The following is a 15,587-nucleotide window of genomic DNA, read 5'->3' as shown; positions in this document are numbered from 1 at the left end:
AGCAAGAGGACCTCGTAAAAATTAAGCAAATTGCAACACCGGGTTTGTTTCTGATGAGGGAACAATGCTAAAACACCAAAAGGTCGATTTCTGGTATTTGTATGTGATCTTTAAAAGTAGTGGTAGTATTATTAGTTCGGTCACTTGATGGAAAATATACATCTAATGGAGCAAAAGTTTAATGAAACCAAGTTAATGAGTAAAGTTTCCCTCTTTGGGACTTGAGACAACAAGAATCATACAAATTCACAGGCACAAAAACCTGGAAATGGACAAATTTAAAACAATCTGGACTAAATGGGACAATTATTTTGAAACTTTTGTGTCTTAACCTTTTTTTTATGGCCTTTTTTTCTTCTTTTTTTACTTTTTTTTGTCTTGTGTTTTGTTTTTGTTTTTATCTTATCTATTTTCTTTCAGTTAAAAAAATAAAAGAAAATATAGCCGCAAGCGGCAATGATCGGCCCTCGCCACGCCGCCGCCACACCGCCGCCACGCCGCAAGAGGAGGGGGCGCTAACGCGCCCCAATTGTCCTTTTATTACGCCTACTGCTGAATCTGTGACGCTGTCACATCTTCTCCCCTTTGTTTTACCATCAAAAAGCTATTTTATTTTGAATTCTTGGCAAAATGTGCGGCTTTGCCGCACAGACACCGTGACTCTTTGAATGAAAATGTGGATAACTTTTGATGGTCCTGAAGATGAGTCTCACCAAATTTCAGGTTAATATGTCTAACGCCCTGGGAGGAGTTTGTGAAAGTCTAAAGTGTAAACATGTTCTGGCGATTTCCCCATTGGAATAACATGAAAGGTTTCGGTCATCGTTACGGCAACGCCATAACAATTATGACATGGGTCTCATTGACTTTTTTGATGGGGATGCCAAAATTGAGTTGTGTGTCAAATTTCATATAATTTCGGAAAACTAAACATTTAACCTCCATATAAAATCTGTAGGGGGCGCTGTGGCGCCAAATGAATTTATTTCAATTCAAGTAGGTTTAGGGCAAAGAGTTTAACAACTGATTCTAATTTGACGCAATTCGGACTTTATCTGCGCAAACGGCAGAAATTTTAAATATGGGAGATTTCTGAAATTCTAGCTACAGTTTGCGGCTTCGCCGCACAGAGACCGTGAGAGGTATCAATGTAATTTGGATAACTTTTGATGTCCCACTCCTCAGTAGCATTTTCACCAAATTTCAGCTTTTTAGGGCCACCGCCCTGGGAGGAGTTCGTAAAAGTACGACGTTTGGAAAAACTCCGAAGTCATGTTTAGCCATTTTTGAAGCAATATGGCCGACATTTGGTTGGGCGGACGGCGTTGCCGTAATAATATTTTTTACTTCTCTTGTCACCATCTACCTCTGCGCCAAATTTCATGATTCTACGATCAGATTTTTTTTGGGTCATTTCCCATCTCTCAATGCATTTTTGGTACATTTGGGGGCGCTGATGCGCCAATTTTTTTAATTTTAGAAAAAGGAAATAGCCAGAATGTAGAGAGGCACGATTTTTAGAGGTGTGCTAATTTTTGTGACTTTTCGTCAATGTTCACTGGGTGAAAAATAGGGGGGTTGGTCCCGAGAAGAAGAAGAAGAAGAAAGAATAATATTCCGATGCGAAAACAATGTTTCCCATTTTTCAAATATCATAAACTATACATTTTCGGAAAGCGCGAGCGCTTTCCTACCTCATGGTGTGGGTCCCTGGTCACTGACGGGTACTTTCGTTAATTTTGAGTGGGCTCCGCCCACTTTGTGTTTTTGGCCCTCTAAACAGTAATAATGTTCAATTTTTGCATTACATGCTTATATGCACGGAACATGCAAGAGATGGGGAACGTATTCGTGAGGTACTTAGCGCAAATGAGTGCTTTATATGGGGATGACGACCGCGAAGCTCAATGTAAAGTGCTCGTTTAGTGCGCACTTTTGCACGGGCTTCGCCCATTTACAACGGTAATGTTCCATTTTCCTACTACTAATTAGTATGCACGGGGCGTGCATGAGTGGAGGAGTGCGTTAGTGAGTGTTTGGAAGTGGGCGAGCGCTTCGCGCTCGATTTCGTGCGCACTACGTGCGCACTTTCGCAGCCGTGCTTTGCACAGCCTTACGAGATTAATAGGCCTCTCGCCAGCTTGTGGCGCTCGGGCCTAATAATAAATAGAGGCACAAAAACAAAGACTGAAGCCATTTGATCCAACTGGAATCCACAATTTAACTTTTCAAGCTAAATTTCAAACAAGTCAAAAAAAAGGGCATGAAACGAAGGAACACTGCACAAATAACGAGCAATTCCTTTTATCAAATATTGGTAACGGCGCACACCACACCATTAAAGGCTGGTATACTTTCCTGATGCAAGTGTGTGTTCTTCAGCCTGTGGTCCATGATCGCTCACTATCGATATCTTGAAACGCGCCGCTCCTTCATAATTCATGACAGCTCGACGCTGGTCAGATGTTTATTCAGCATTTCTGGCACTCACGGGGGCACAAGGACACTAATGGGAGGGCGGGTCAATACTTTGTTGCCGCTAACGACCACCAGATGGAGAAAAGCATTTAGACACATGCCTGAAGTGCTACAAATGGGACTCAAAATGGGACAAAATGACAATACAATACAAAGGGCTGAGTTTCCATTGAGCTGTTATTTGGACAATGAGTGAGAATGGAATCATCAGTACAATAGGCTAAAAATATGCATGTATGTTCACACAATCATGCAACTAGGGATGTCACAATATACGACTATAGTGTATTATTTTGAGGAAAAAACATCATGATTATTCACAATTACTGATATAAAACAACAGTCAACCCATTGTTGAACACGTTACGATTCCTCATGCTTGGGGTAGAGATGGACTAAATATTCATACATATTGCTTCTGAAATTGTCATGATTATTATTGTATTACTTTATTATAATATTAACATATTTTGGTCCTGTGTCAGAAATATTGGAGAGAAACAGAAAAAACTACAAAAAGTGGTTGTTTGACCATCACCATTAAAAAATAGACAAAAATAGGCAGGATTACTAATGAATGTATTCACAATTTTGCAAAGAAAAACACATCATTTAGAAGTGAAATTAGGTTTGGTTGTTGTTTTTAATATTCAGTTCACAGGACAAACACACACACACAACGTCTAGGGACATTTGGGGCCGTGTAGACAATTTGCTGCAATGTCCTACCCTCTCTCATCCCCCTCCAGCTGCTATACTGTCCCCTCTAAAGTCTACGGGACAGAAAAGACGTCTGATCATGGAAGCTTAACAGGGTTGGGCCTGGTTAGTACTTGGATGCTGTAGTTTAATGAATTCAGAATTTTGACTTTTACAACCATTCATTTTTTGCGCTTTGTTATTATATTGAAATATATGAGCTACTGTGTCCAAGTAATTTCCCTTGTGAGTGAATAAAGTTTGTCTACGACCCCAATGGAGACAGGAAAACTGACATTTTATCATTTGCAGAGGACATTATGTGACATAAATTACTGCCGCCGTTGGGATCAGCCATTTCCCAGCATTCAAATTGTGATTTAGATTTGATTGTGATTTATGTTGCTGCCCTGCATCACAGAAAGTAGATGTTTTGGAGATAAAGTTAGATGTCCAGGTTGAAATGGTTATGATTTACAGAGGTTGAATTGTGAAAATATGGATTCAAAGATGTAGTGAAAGAGGATGTTGTTAATTAATTAGTTAGTTAGTAAACAAGCCCTCAAAATGAGTCCTAATAGTTCTTTAAATTAAAAAAAAAAACAAGGTATATTATTGTATGTAAATAGTTGCATACATGAGTCTCGTGGATTAATCATAAAAGACTTGATTTGCACTCCGTTTCCGCCCTGAAAGCCTCGGCGTCCGCGAAACCGCTTCCTGTATTGGATTTGACAGTGTAATGTGAAGGAGCCTCGCTGTCAGCCCATTAGGAAGGTAATGACTTTAGTGAGGAGTGTGATATCCGATACACGCAGGAACATTCTGTACTTTACACAGGTGCGGCCCCCCGGTTCAGGGAGGATCGCACGTCAACATTTGAACAGTTTAGTAGTTGGCGGTTTCCTGTAGTTTGCTAACTTACATTACGACCTGGCAAAACGGTGTCAAAAGTAAAGCTTGTTCAAAGTATCTGAAGCAAAATAGATGGATATAGTACGTGCAAATAGGTAGATAGCATAATAGTACACCAGATAAATATAAATATAAGTCGTAGATATCATTATAATAAAGAGATATTTCTATTTAGTGGCACTGCACAGTTGTAGTTCACCGCAGTTTGAGAAATGCCAGTTCGATTAAAGACCTGTGCATTGATAAATTCAATAAAAAGGAGGCAATATTAGACAAAAATTGAGAATGAGCATGAGTAAAAAGCATCTTCAAAGGCAGTGATCCTGTATTGTCCTGCAACTGCGGCTTGAGCGCTCAGAAAAAGTCCAGTTTTCACCTTCTCAATAACAATATATGACAAATTAAGATGCTGGATGTAGGTTCTAAAACATCCCATAGCCACTTTTCAAAACATGTACATGAAAATCTGCAGCTTGTTACGGTGAAAGGTCATTGTGAGGAGGCGGGGCTTAGCAGTTCTGCAGTTTTGAGCAGGAAATCAGTGTTTCTATTTGTATCACTGAGCAGATTTAGCTCAATAGTTGCAGTTTACAACAAACAACATGTAAACAAATGATCTACTTATGTTATAGTTCCATGCTAAGTACCTGAAAAACAAAACATGTCATCTCCTTTAATAAAATAATTTGTTGACTAATAAAACATCTGTTCAAAAGGGGAAAAATAAAGATATTGAGCCGGGTGTCAATATTCATTTGACATTCCTCTATAAGTTCATAATGATAGTGTTTAATTTGAGCGATGTACGCAGAAAACATCCTGGTGGCACATGGGCAGACATCAAAGACCATTCTGAGGACGTGGGCGGGAGCTGCAGGGTGTATAAATAGTGCTTAATTAGCCATAATAGCAGTCTAGACGTGTTGCTTGGTGAAAAGGGTCATTCATGAACACAGGGAAAAGAGCTGTTTCCCGATCAGAGGGCGAGAGGTGAAGCGCGCTGACAGAGCTGACGTAGCCTCCACTGGGACCAATCAACAGCAATAACATGCCCTGGGAACGTGAAAATATTCATTTTGCCGGGATGATATTTGTTTTAGGGGACTCATTAGAGGGAGGGGAGGTTAGCAGTCTGAACGTCGAGCAGTGCACGAGTAGATTTGCAATTTGTGTTTTAATGGTAAGATTCTGTTACATTTTAAACAGAGAAAATGTAAATACAGACTACTGCTATAATATAGAAGAATATATACATGCATTTCAGAACAAGTTTGTGTGGGTACAGGCTACAGAGTTAGCAGTTTTATACATATAATTTTCTTGTTAGGTTCGTTTTATTAGGTTAAAGTTTGAAATAAACTTCTTAAAAACAGAATGAAGGTTTTTACGATTTTCAAATGTTGACTTAATTTTGTGTATTTGTACCTGTTGTACATATAAATTATAGTTTTACACAAATTGAGGAGGTATTTGAGGAGAAACGTTGAAAAATCTGTGGAAAATGACAGGAAGTGACATCACATAAGGAACACTAACTCTAGTCAAAGTTTATGCATAATTACAACTTTTCTGATCTTCTAAACATTGATTCAACAAAATAAAGTTGCTCTCACATATTTCTATTTATCAAATAAAAGATGTTACATTAGTTACATTACATTATGTGACATTAGATGAGTTTTTTCCCCAGTGTTTGCAGGATAATTTCCTAGTGTTATGTCATGAATTCAAAACAGGAAGTGAAATTATAAACCTAAAAAATGTAATATTCTGTGATAACACTTTTATAATTTTTAGCAAAATTCTAAATATGTTGCTCTCAACTGCATTTTAGTGCAATGAGTCGTCCGACCTGTAGGGGGCACTTAAAGCTGGCAGTCAAGATTCTTTATGTTTTATGTGTAAATATAAAGGCAACAGAATAAATATAGAATAGAGTGCAAAGTATTATTGGTGGTATAAAAGGGGCCACAACGCTGCAAAGTTTGGAAATGTATTGTTTGACATTTTGATTGTATTTCTGGACAGGGAATCATTTACATGGCCAATCAAAACGTTTATAACAAGAATAATCAGATAACCCAATAACTAGATGTGATTTCTGGTGTGTATTTACATGCGCCAGAGAAATCTGATAATCACTTCAGCAATGGATTTTTAGAGGAACTGTTGTACTTGGAAGACAAAGTACAAGCAATTTTCAAATCACTCATTCAATCTTCAACATTTTCACTGTCATTTTTGTCTTTGGATTTTTTTCGTTTTTCTTTTTTTGGCATAATTTTCCTGGTCAAAACCTGCACAACTGAACAATCCGGAAGAAATCAGATTACTTAGTTACAGACTCTTTACAGGACATTTTGGTCTGCATGGTTTACAACAATTTAGATAATTTTACTTCTTATTATTTTATACATTATTTGGTATACACCCAGACATTGAGATTTAGCTGAAAGTAGGTTTTGCGTACAAGTTAGATAGTGAACGTGTTACTCGCCAAAATAAATATTGTTTGGTGCTGTTTAAAATGTATCAAGGTAAAAAGTTTCAGAGAGCCAAGTGGACGGGAAACACATGCAAGTTGGAACAATGAATCATCTCTGACACAAGTAGGTCAAGTTAAGAATCAAGAGAGTCGAAAAGTAGGATGTCGGGCTAAAATTGTCCCAGTGGTAAATGTGCAATTTTCTTTAAACTTCCATGTTGATATTTATAGAAAAGAGCTGCAAAACAGGAAAGGAAGCGTGAGACGAAAAAGGAGAAACTGGATGAAATGTTTTACTGTTTGTTTTTAGATGTGTGGAAAATGCATTTGTTTTAAGCTGCAAACTAAGAAAACTTTGTGTCAACGAGGGAAAAAAACTGAGAAAAACTGACAAAACGAATACAAACTTCAAAAACACACAACAAATTAAAAGTGCTGCCAATTTTCAGATAAGTGGTTTGTCAACTTTTGATAGATATTGACCACAAGAACTGCAGTTTCGGAGCTGCTCTGACCCAGCTGTGGAGCCATTACAATTTCTCAAAACTCAACTCAAATCCTTCGAACACAAGGGTATTTTTCACGCCGAATAACAAGCCGTGATGAGGGAATATTGATCGCGTTTTGCTTTATTGTTCAGTTACGCAGACGTTTCACTGTTGGAAAAAGAGTTTGAAATTGATGAATAAATTCGCACCACAACATCAGGAGATCAAGCATTTGTTGTGTGTGAGAAATATTTGGTCGCCTGTGAATTACGAGCGCCTTTTTTAATGATGTTTTAGAGCATTTTTATTATATTATATTATATTATACTTTTTGCAATTTCTGGGTCAATTTACGTACAATTATAAAGTAACTAAATTACAACACCCACATCTGTTAGAATAAAGCAGCAGGAAGCTTCTTATTTCCTACATAACTAAGTCGATTTATTTCTCCAGAGCTAAGAATATTTTCCCCTTGATGTTCATGAAGCTTCTCTGTGTTTTTAAAGTCCATACGCGTTCATCAAACTTGTTCTAATCTTTTAAGGCTGTAAAAAATGCCAGTTAAACCATTTTTGACAATATCATCTTTAGATTTCTGCACTGTTCAATGTGATGGAAGTCCTACCACCTTCAGCAGCCATTTTGAATACACATACTTCAAGGTTATGAAGTATTTTGAAGACTTACAGATATTGGAAATTATACTTAAGCATACACCTCAGCGACGTTGCCCAGAATTGTTTAAAAAAGTCTCAAAGAAAAGGACACAAGTTTCTGTAAAGTCTAGAAAGTATTCTCAACCAAAATGCTAAATATCAAACAGGCATTGCAGAGATTATATCATCATTGCATCAAAATGTTTAAACCGGGCCGTAATCTTTTAAAAGTTTAAAAGTTAAGAGCTTTTCAGTTTACATTTGTGTTAAGAAAACTCCAAATAACTTAACTATAAAATAAACACGCACGCTTACGTTTTTCCATCTCATCAGAGTGGTCGTGAATGATAAAAATCTGTGTCTAAAACCCCGTCACACAAGTCGGTTTAACTCCAGACCTGAAGTACTATATTTGTTAAACACGCCGTCCTTTGCAATTTAGCACATGTCAAATCTCTTCGTCTTCACTAAGCCCACTTCCATCCCCTGGCGTTGCAGACAGTTTTATTTAAACCGGTACAGCTGTCCTAAGTGGCCGCAAATGGATCCATTTCAAACGTTTTGCGCTTGTTTTTAAAAAGTGGCAAACTTCACTCTTGCTTTTATCCGCGGATACATTTTCAAAGCGGGCGGGAGCATCATGCGGCGACCACGCACATAAGGAGACGTGAAGTGGTGCTTGGACTAAAAAAGTAGCTGTGAACCAAAAACGTTTCTGAAAGTAAAAGTGATCCAAAAGGTGAGGTATGTGTGTATGTGTGTATATGTGTATGTATGTGTGTATCAGGGCTCAGATTAAGGATTTTCACTTGTATAGCGGTGCTGCTAAACAATACGTGAATTTTTTCAAAATTTGTATAGCAATATGATAATTGCATAGCAAAATCAATAATAACAATCAATATTTCCCATTGATGTAACAAGATTATTTATTTCAAATGTATTTGTAAACATTCTAAAAAAAAATTACCTTAACAAATTAACTTTTAAACACTTAAACACACACATTTTTTCAAAATAAAACAGAAAACTTGCAAATAAAATTAGTTGTTGAACATATTAATTAACACAGATGGCCTTATTTACAACTGTCTTCCATATCATCATCAATCAGATGACTATTTGCAGGAGTCTCATTTACATATTAATTGTCTTTACACTCACAAAAAGGGCTTCTGATGCAAAAATAAAGGTTGCTGTGGTGTTCATCATGGTGTATTTATTGTGTTATTCAAATTGTACCGCTCTATATTATGTTCCATTCCAGCTATAAAACATTTCCATTTTGCTATTTGATGACAGTCCCTAAGTACTTTCAGAGCAGTGTGATTCACTGCGCCCAAAAAACACATCTGATTTTTAAAAACGAGGTTGTCGTTACTTGACAGTGTAAATATGAGTATTCTGCCATGTGAGTGATCTGCAAAGACTTTTGCGTTTAGGAGCTATTGACCTCGGCAGTCCGAATCTGTGAATATGACGCTAACTTTACCGCACGTGGCTCCTCCCACTTTCAGACTCTGATCTGTGACAGCAGCGGGACTCGTCATGTCAACACAGCGTCCTACATGTGTCATGCCGTTATTGACGATCGATTGACGAGTGATCAGTACTTTTAAGCGCTTTGGTTACACAATTGAACACACATTTTTGTATCGCAAAAGCTGCGATACAAACACACTTTTTTCTGATGAATGTATCGAATGTATCGAGAGAAATACTGCTTATTCTGAACCCTGGTGTGCGTGCGTATGTATGTATGTATGTAAGTGTGTGTGTGTATGTCTGTATGGAAGTGTGTGTATCTGCGTGCGTATGTATGTATGTATGTATGTATGTATGTATGTATGTATGTATGTATGTATGTATGTATGTGCGTATGCATGTATGTGCGTATGCATGTATGTATGTATGTATGTATGCATGTATGTATGTATGTGCGTATGCATGTATGGAAGTGTGTGTATGTCTGTATGTATGTATGTATGTATGTGCGTATGCATGTATGTATGTATGTGCGTATGCATGTATGGAAGTGTGTGTATGTCTGTATGTATGTATGTATGTATGTGCGTATGTATGTATGTATGTATGTATGTATGTATGTATGTATGTACGTATGCATGTATGTATGTATGTATGTATGCATGTATGTATGTATGTGCGTATGCATGTATGGAAGTGTGTGTATGTCTGTATGTATGTATGTATGTATGTGCGTATGCATGTATGTATGTATGTATGCATGTATGTATGTATGTATGTGCGTATGCATGTATGGAAGTGTGTGTATGTCTGTATGTATGTATGTATGGAGGTGTCTGTCTGTCTGTGTGTGTGTGTGTGTATGTGTGCATGTATGTATGCGTGTTTGTATGTATGTGCGTATGCATGTATGGAAGTGTGTGTATGTCTGTATGTATGTGCGTATGCATGTATGTATGTATGTATGCATGTATGTATGTATGTGCGTATGCATGTATGGAAGTGTGTGTATGTCTGTATGTATGTATGTATGTATGGAGGTGTCTGTCTGTCTGTGTGTGTGTGTGTGTGTGTGTGTGTGCATGTATGTATGCGTGTTTGTATGTATGTATGTGTGTATGTATGTATGTATGTGTGTGTGTATGTGTGTGTGTATGTGTGTATGTATGTGTGTATGTACGTGTGTATGTGTGTATGTGTCTTTCTCAGGGCAGTCCTGGCCCAGAGGGGAGGAGCCTATCGTACATGTTTACATTAATAGGAATTATGAATTGTGTTTTTTGAGCTGCTGTGTCTGAGTCATTTTCTTGTGAACCAAAAACGTTGAAAATTGAACGGTTTTACCTGCCTCACATCAGGAGTTAAAACAGTGTGGCACCAGTCCCTAGTTCCTACTCCTGTGAATGCACATTTAATAGGAACTGGCACAAAAAAACTATACCAAGAACTGAAAAAAAAGGTTCTTTCAGTAATATTGACCTAAAGAAATAATGTTCATCTGTCACATACTGAACGGGAAGTCGATTTATACCATTTATTCACTGATACTGGACAACAAACACACACACACACACACAACGCACACAAGGCCCACAGACCTCCAGCTTTCATCATGATTCACTTAAGTTTCCCCACTGCCTTTGAGAAAACTTTAGGACATCCAATTTCCCTCCCGTCCCACCGTAACTCTTCCGCCCCGAGCACAGGACTGTAAATCACTTGCACCTCTGAGGCTGGATCCCGACACGGGCGCAACGCCGGTCCAATTAGCAGGAGACTTAGCGGCAGCAGTGATGAAGTAATCAATAAAAGGACGGACTTAGTTACCCAGGACGTTCCCAGAAGGCACCTCGTCCAGCTCCTCCAGCTCCCGCCCCATCAGGAGGAACAGACCGCCCAGAGTGCACACGGACAAGTGAGGGGTGTCCGGGATAGAGTTGGTCCGAGCGTTGCATCCCTCCGGCAGCTGCGGGAGGGGGAAGAGAGCCATGAATGAAGACTGGGCCGAGACGCGTTTGTTTTCTAATTAGCCCGAACTGATAAACTAGAGATGGTCTGGCTCTGATTAAAGCCCGGATTAAGATGTGTGCGGCGGTGGTCTGAGTGTGGCTGCAGTGTGGTCCTCCTTTTCCAATTTCAATGAGTGCGGTCTGCCAGAGATACAACAGACGAGTCAGATGGAGGAGATAAAAGTACTTGAATGATGAATATTTACTGTGTATTATTGTCTGAACTATAGATTTATTCCTTTTTTTGTTTTGTGATTTATTTTGGGAGAAATAGTGGATTAGCAGTGTTAATTTTGCTGATAAAAAATATATATACATATACATTCTTTGTATTTATGGTTTTGGTCAATGCCATATTTAATGACTAATACTATGACTAAGAGTAGTTTGTCATATAATTAAAAAATTAACCAAAATTAATTCAGTGAGACTGGTTAAACCTGTCAATTTTTTTCTATCCCAGAGCCCCAAACTAGACCATAAGCGAATTTGAATGTTGTGAGTTTTGTATAAGAATAGGACTTAAAATCTAGTAACTTTTAACCACATGGGAGATTTGATTTACTATTATTATTATTCTTATGTATTTTTAGTGTTTTTTTTTAAACATACTATTTGATTTGATTTTAGATTATACATATTATATAGTTTAGTTTAGATATAGTAGCTAAAAGATCATTTTCATTTGCAGTCCCTGGGCAAAGGCAAAACAATGTGAATTCATAAAATATCCCACTTTTAAAATACAGCTACAAACAGACAAACGCCAACAACAAATCAGCACCAGAGCCAGGCACAGATACAGGAAATGTATTACGTTTAAACGCATTAAGACGTTAAGCTTTGAAACTGGACCAATGAGGAAGTTACATCGACCTGTTTTGAGAGAGCATTTTTACAATTGCTCATCCTGTTTATGAAATTGCGCCACGAAAAGAAAATGTCAAATTTGTAAATGTCAAAACGTCCTGATTATTATGCGAAGGAGTAGTAATACGAGTGTTGTTATTTTAGTTTCTAAAGGTCGTGCAAGTTGTGAATGCAAAATTAATACTTAAAGATGTGATTGTTAGAACTCTTGAACAAAGGCTATGAAATTTCAGTCAGTTTTTTGTATTTTTTATGTATTTATTCAATTTGGACTGTTGAACTCAAACACCGTCCGGAGAGGTTTTGCAAAATACAGCGGCCCGGAGGCTCTACGGACGCTTTCTGCCCGAGTAAACCTGGATTTTGCAATGTGAAAAGAGTAAACCTGAACCTCCTTTAGTGACACATGACCACTTTCCCCGACTTTCTCATTACCATATTCATTTCAAACCTTTTCAGATGAAGAAAGACACGCTGAAATTGGCTTGAACGGGAGCCGCGCTGTACCACCCTGTTACCTGGGCGACTGAATACAACAGACTGCGAACATTCACGGCTAAATTGGGTGAAAAGTGAATATGAAAGTTCATGAATAGTGATTTGAATTTCCTCTGATGAGTAAAAGGTAAAAAATGTGCCTCAGCAAAAGATGAATGAATTTGACCTCACAGCATTCAGTCACTGACCTCAGATCAATGAAATTAAAGTGAAGAAGTGAATGTAGTTAATATACTCTATTCTAATTATTTACTGTGAAGCTGTAAATACAAAAACTGCTCACTGCCGTGAACTGCATGAGGTTTTGCAGTGTAGATTAAGTTGTTTAGATTGAGAAAGGCCTGTAAAAAATATTATTTTTACTCAATTTGCCCCAATATAAACCTAAAGTGTCTGACCATCCAGATATTATTAGTACGAGTACGAGTATAGTAGTAGTAGTAGTAGTAGTAGTAGTAGTAGTAGTAGTAGTAGTAGTAGTAGTAGTAGTAGTAGTAGTAGTAGTAGTAGTAGTAGTAGTAGTAGTAGTAGTAGTAGTAGTAGTAGTAGTAGTAGTAGTAGTAGTAGTAGTAGTAGTAGTAGTAGTAGTAGTAGTAGTAGTAGTAGTAGTAGTAGTAGTAGTAGTAGTAGTAGTAGTAGTAGTAGTAGTAGTAGTAGTAGTAGTAGTAGTAGTAGTAGTAGTAGTAGTAGTAGTAGTAGTAGTAGTAGTAGTAGTAGTAGTAGTAGTAGTAGTAGTAGTAGTAGTAGTAGTAGTAGTAGTAGTAGTAGTAGTAGTAGTAGTAGTAGTAGTAGTAGTAGTAGTAGTAGTAGTAGTAGTAGTAGTAGTAGTAGTAGTAGTAGTAGTAGTAGTAGTAGTAGTAGTAGTAGTAGTAGTAGTAGTAGTAGTAGTAGTAGTAGTAGTAGTAGTAGTAGTAGTAGTAGTAGTAGTAGTAGTAGTAGTAGTAGTAGTAGTAGTAGTAGTAGTAGTAGTAGTAGTAGTAGTAGTAGTAGTAGTAGTAGTAGTAGTAGTAGTAGTAGTAGTAGTAGTAGTAGTAGTAGTAGTAGTAGTAGTAGTAGTAGTAGTAGTAGTAGTAGTAGTAGTAGTAGTAGTAGTAGTAGTAGTAGTAGTAGTAGTAGTAGTAGTAGTAGTAGTAGTAGTAGTAGTAGTAGTAGTAGTAGTAGTAGTAGTAGTAGTAGTAGTAGTAGTAGTAGTAGTAGTAGTAGTAGTAGTAGTAGTAGTAGTAGTAGTAGTAGTAGTAGTAGTAGTAGTAGTAGTAGTAGTAGTAGTAGTAGTAGTAGTAGTAGTAGTAGTAGTAGTAGTAGTAGTAGTAGTAGTAGTAGTAGTAGTAGTAGTAGTAGTAGTAGTAGTAGTAGTAGTAGTAGTAGTAGTAGTAGTAGTAGTAGTAGTAGTAGTAGTAGTAGTAGTAGTAGTAGTAGTAGTAGTAGTAGTAGTAGTAGTAGTAGTAGTAGTAGTAGTAGTAGTAGTAGTAGTAGTAGTAGTAGTAGTAGTAGTAGTAGTAGTAGTAGTAGTAGTAGTAGTAGTAGTAGTAGTAGTAGTAGTAGTAGTAGTAGTAGTAGTAGTAGTAGTAGTAGTAGTAGTAGTAGTAGTAGTAGTAGTAGTAGTAGTAGTAGTAGTAGTAGTAGTAGTAGTAGTAGTAGTAGTAGTAGTAGTAGTAGTAGTAGTAGTAGTAGTAGTAGTAGTAGTAGTAGTAGTAGTAGTAGTAGTAGTAGTAGTAGTAGTACCTCCAGGAGCATTGTACATTTGAGAGAACAGAGTCTAACTAATAGGTTTGATAGATAGGATCCTAAATTCTCTTTATATATTATACTCCTAATTGCAGGCTTAATAGATGTGTAGCCATGGCCTATAAAATAGCTATTTCAAATTTGATCAACCGTTCGTTTGCATTCCCATTGCAAACGTTAGAATCAAAACTTCAAAAAGCAGGCCAAATGCAGTGGAGAAGCCCGTAAGTTCCTTCAGCTTTCTGTAGACTGTGGAGCAGGTTCGGTAACAGGCGGCTGCGTTTACCTTGCTCAGGCCCCACGCTGGGTCGTACTTTGGTCCCAGGACAAAAACCCTCTGTCCCGGTCTGACCACGCCGCTGTAAACACGCGCGAAGGCCACGAACGTCTCCTTGTCCTCCTCTGCGCTCTGCTCCTTCACCGCCTGAGTCTCCATCTTGGACGACACATCTAGAGGACGACAAAGGAACTTAACGACGCATACCAGAGTACTTTGTTGTAAGTCTTCTTCTTCTTTGATGCTCTTCAGGCAAAAAGACACTCTGAAAGTAATAGCTCAAAATCCTAAAAAGTTAACTATTATTATTATTACTGTACAAGGATTTAAGTTATTTCCTTTGGATTGGGATTTTTGTCTTTTATCTCGTTAGATAGAAGGGGAGGGATATTGGAAAAATTAAGAGATCAATAATTTATGGGTTTTATTTAGCGCTGCATTAAATCAAAATGGCTAAAGAGGAATAATAATTTCTTACTTTCATCAATAATACAAAATATTCTCACTCTAGAAGCCTCCAGTCACAATATTTACAGCTTTATTTTGTGGATTTTTAAAAAGAAAATGCATTATTAATCGCTGACACAAGTCGATTGCTCAAAATAGTGACAGCGTCAACAATAATTTATATTGTACATTGAGACTTTTTAAATACATTATCAACCATATAAAGGTTGAAATAATGTGATTGAAGGCTTCTAGAAAGAGAATATTTATTTTATAAGAAACTGTATTGTTGATGCATATTTTGATTCAATAATGCCACGGTCTTTGTAATAAAAAGCTCTTTTTGTATGCGTTTTAGAGTCTGTTTAGTCCAGATTTTTTTTGTTGATTAATTGTTGCAGGCCATTATTTATACCTATTATAATCCTATCTATATATCTAAACTACATCCATCCCTCAATCTCTCCGTCATCCTCGCATTCATTAGAATTCTGTATCTGTGTACACACATTGGCTTGATATTAGGGTTTGTTTATGAGCAGCTCAGAGCCA

The 15,587-nt window shown here is 37.4% G+C and overlaps 1 protein-coding gene and 1 long non-coding RNA gene across 2 annotated transcripts in view; both read right to left on the bottom strand.

Annotated features, from left to right (window-relative positions):
• Positions 1–15,587, bottom strand: part of LOC140381380 (uncharacterized) — a 355,558-nt gene that overhangs the window by 268,387 nt on the left and 71,584 nt on the right. The window lies entirely within an intron of this gene.
• Positions 1–15,587, bottom strand: part of efl1 (elongation factor like GTPase 1) — a 148,970-nt gene that overhangs the window by 97,022 nt on the left and 36,361 nt on the right. The window contains exons 13-14 of the mRNA XM_072465005.1: positions 14,598–14,761; positions 11,037–11,175 (exon numbers count right to left, since the gene is read on the bottom strand). Coding sequence (XP_072321106.1) covers positions 11,037–11,175; positions 14,598–14,761 — 303 coding nt within the window. The remainder of the gene's footprint in view (positions 1–11,036; positions 11,176–14,597; positions 14,762–15,587) is intronic.

This window comes from Eucyclogobius newberryi, unplaced genomic scaffold (genome assembly GCF_026437365.1).
Source record: "Eucyclogobius newberryi isolate DKJ021-1_F unplaced genomic scaffold, fEucNew1.0.hap1 SCAF_5, whole genome shotgun sequence".
Lineage (NCBI taxonomy): Eukaryota > Metazoa > Chordata > Actinopteri > Gobiiformes > Gobiidae > Eucyclogobius > Eucyclogobius newberryi.
Note: the sequence above shows the minus strand (reverse complement) of the source record. Positions and strands in the feature narration are given on the sequence as shown.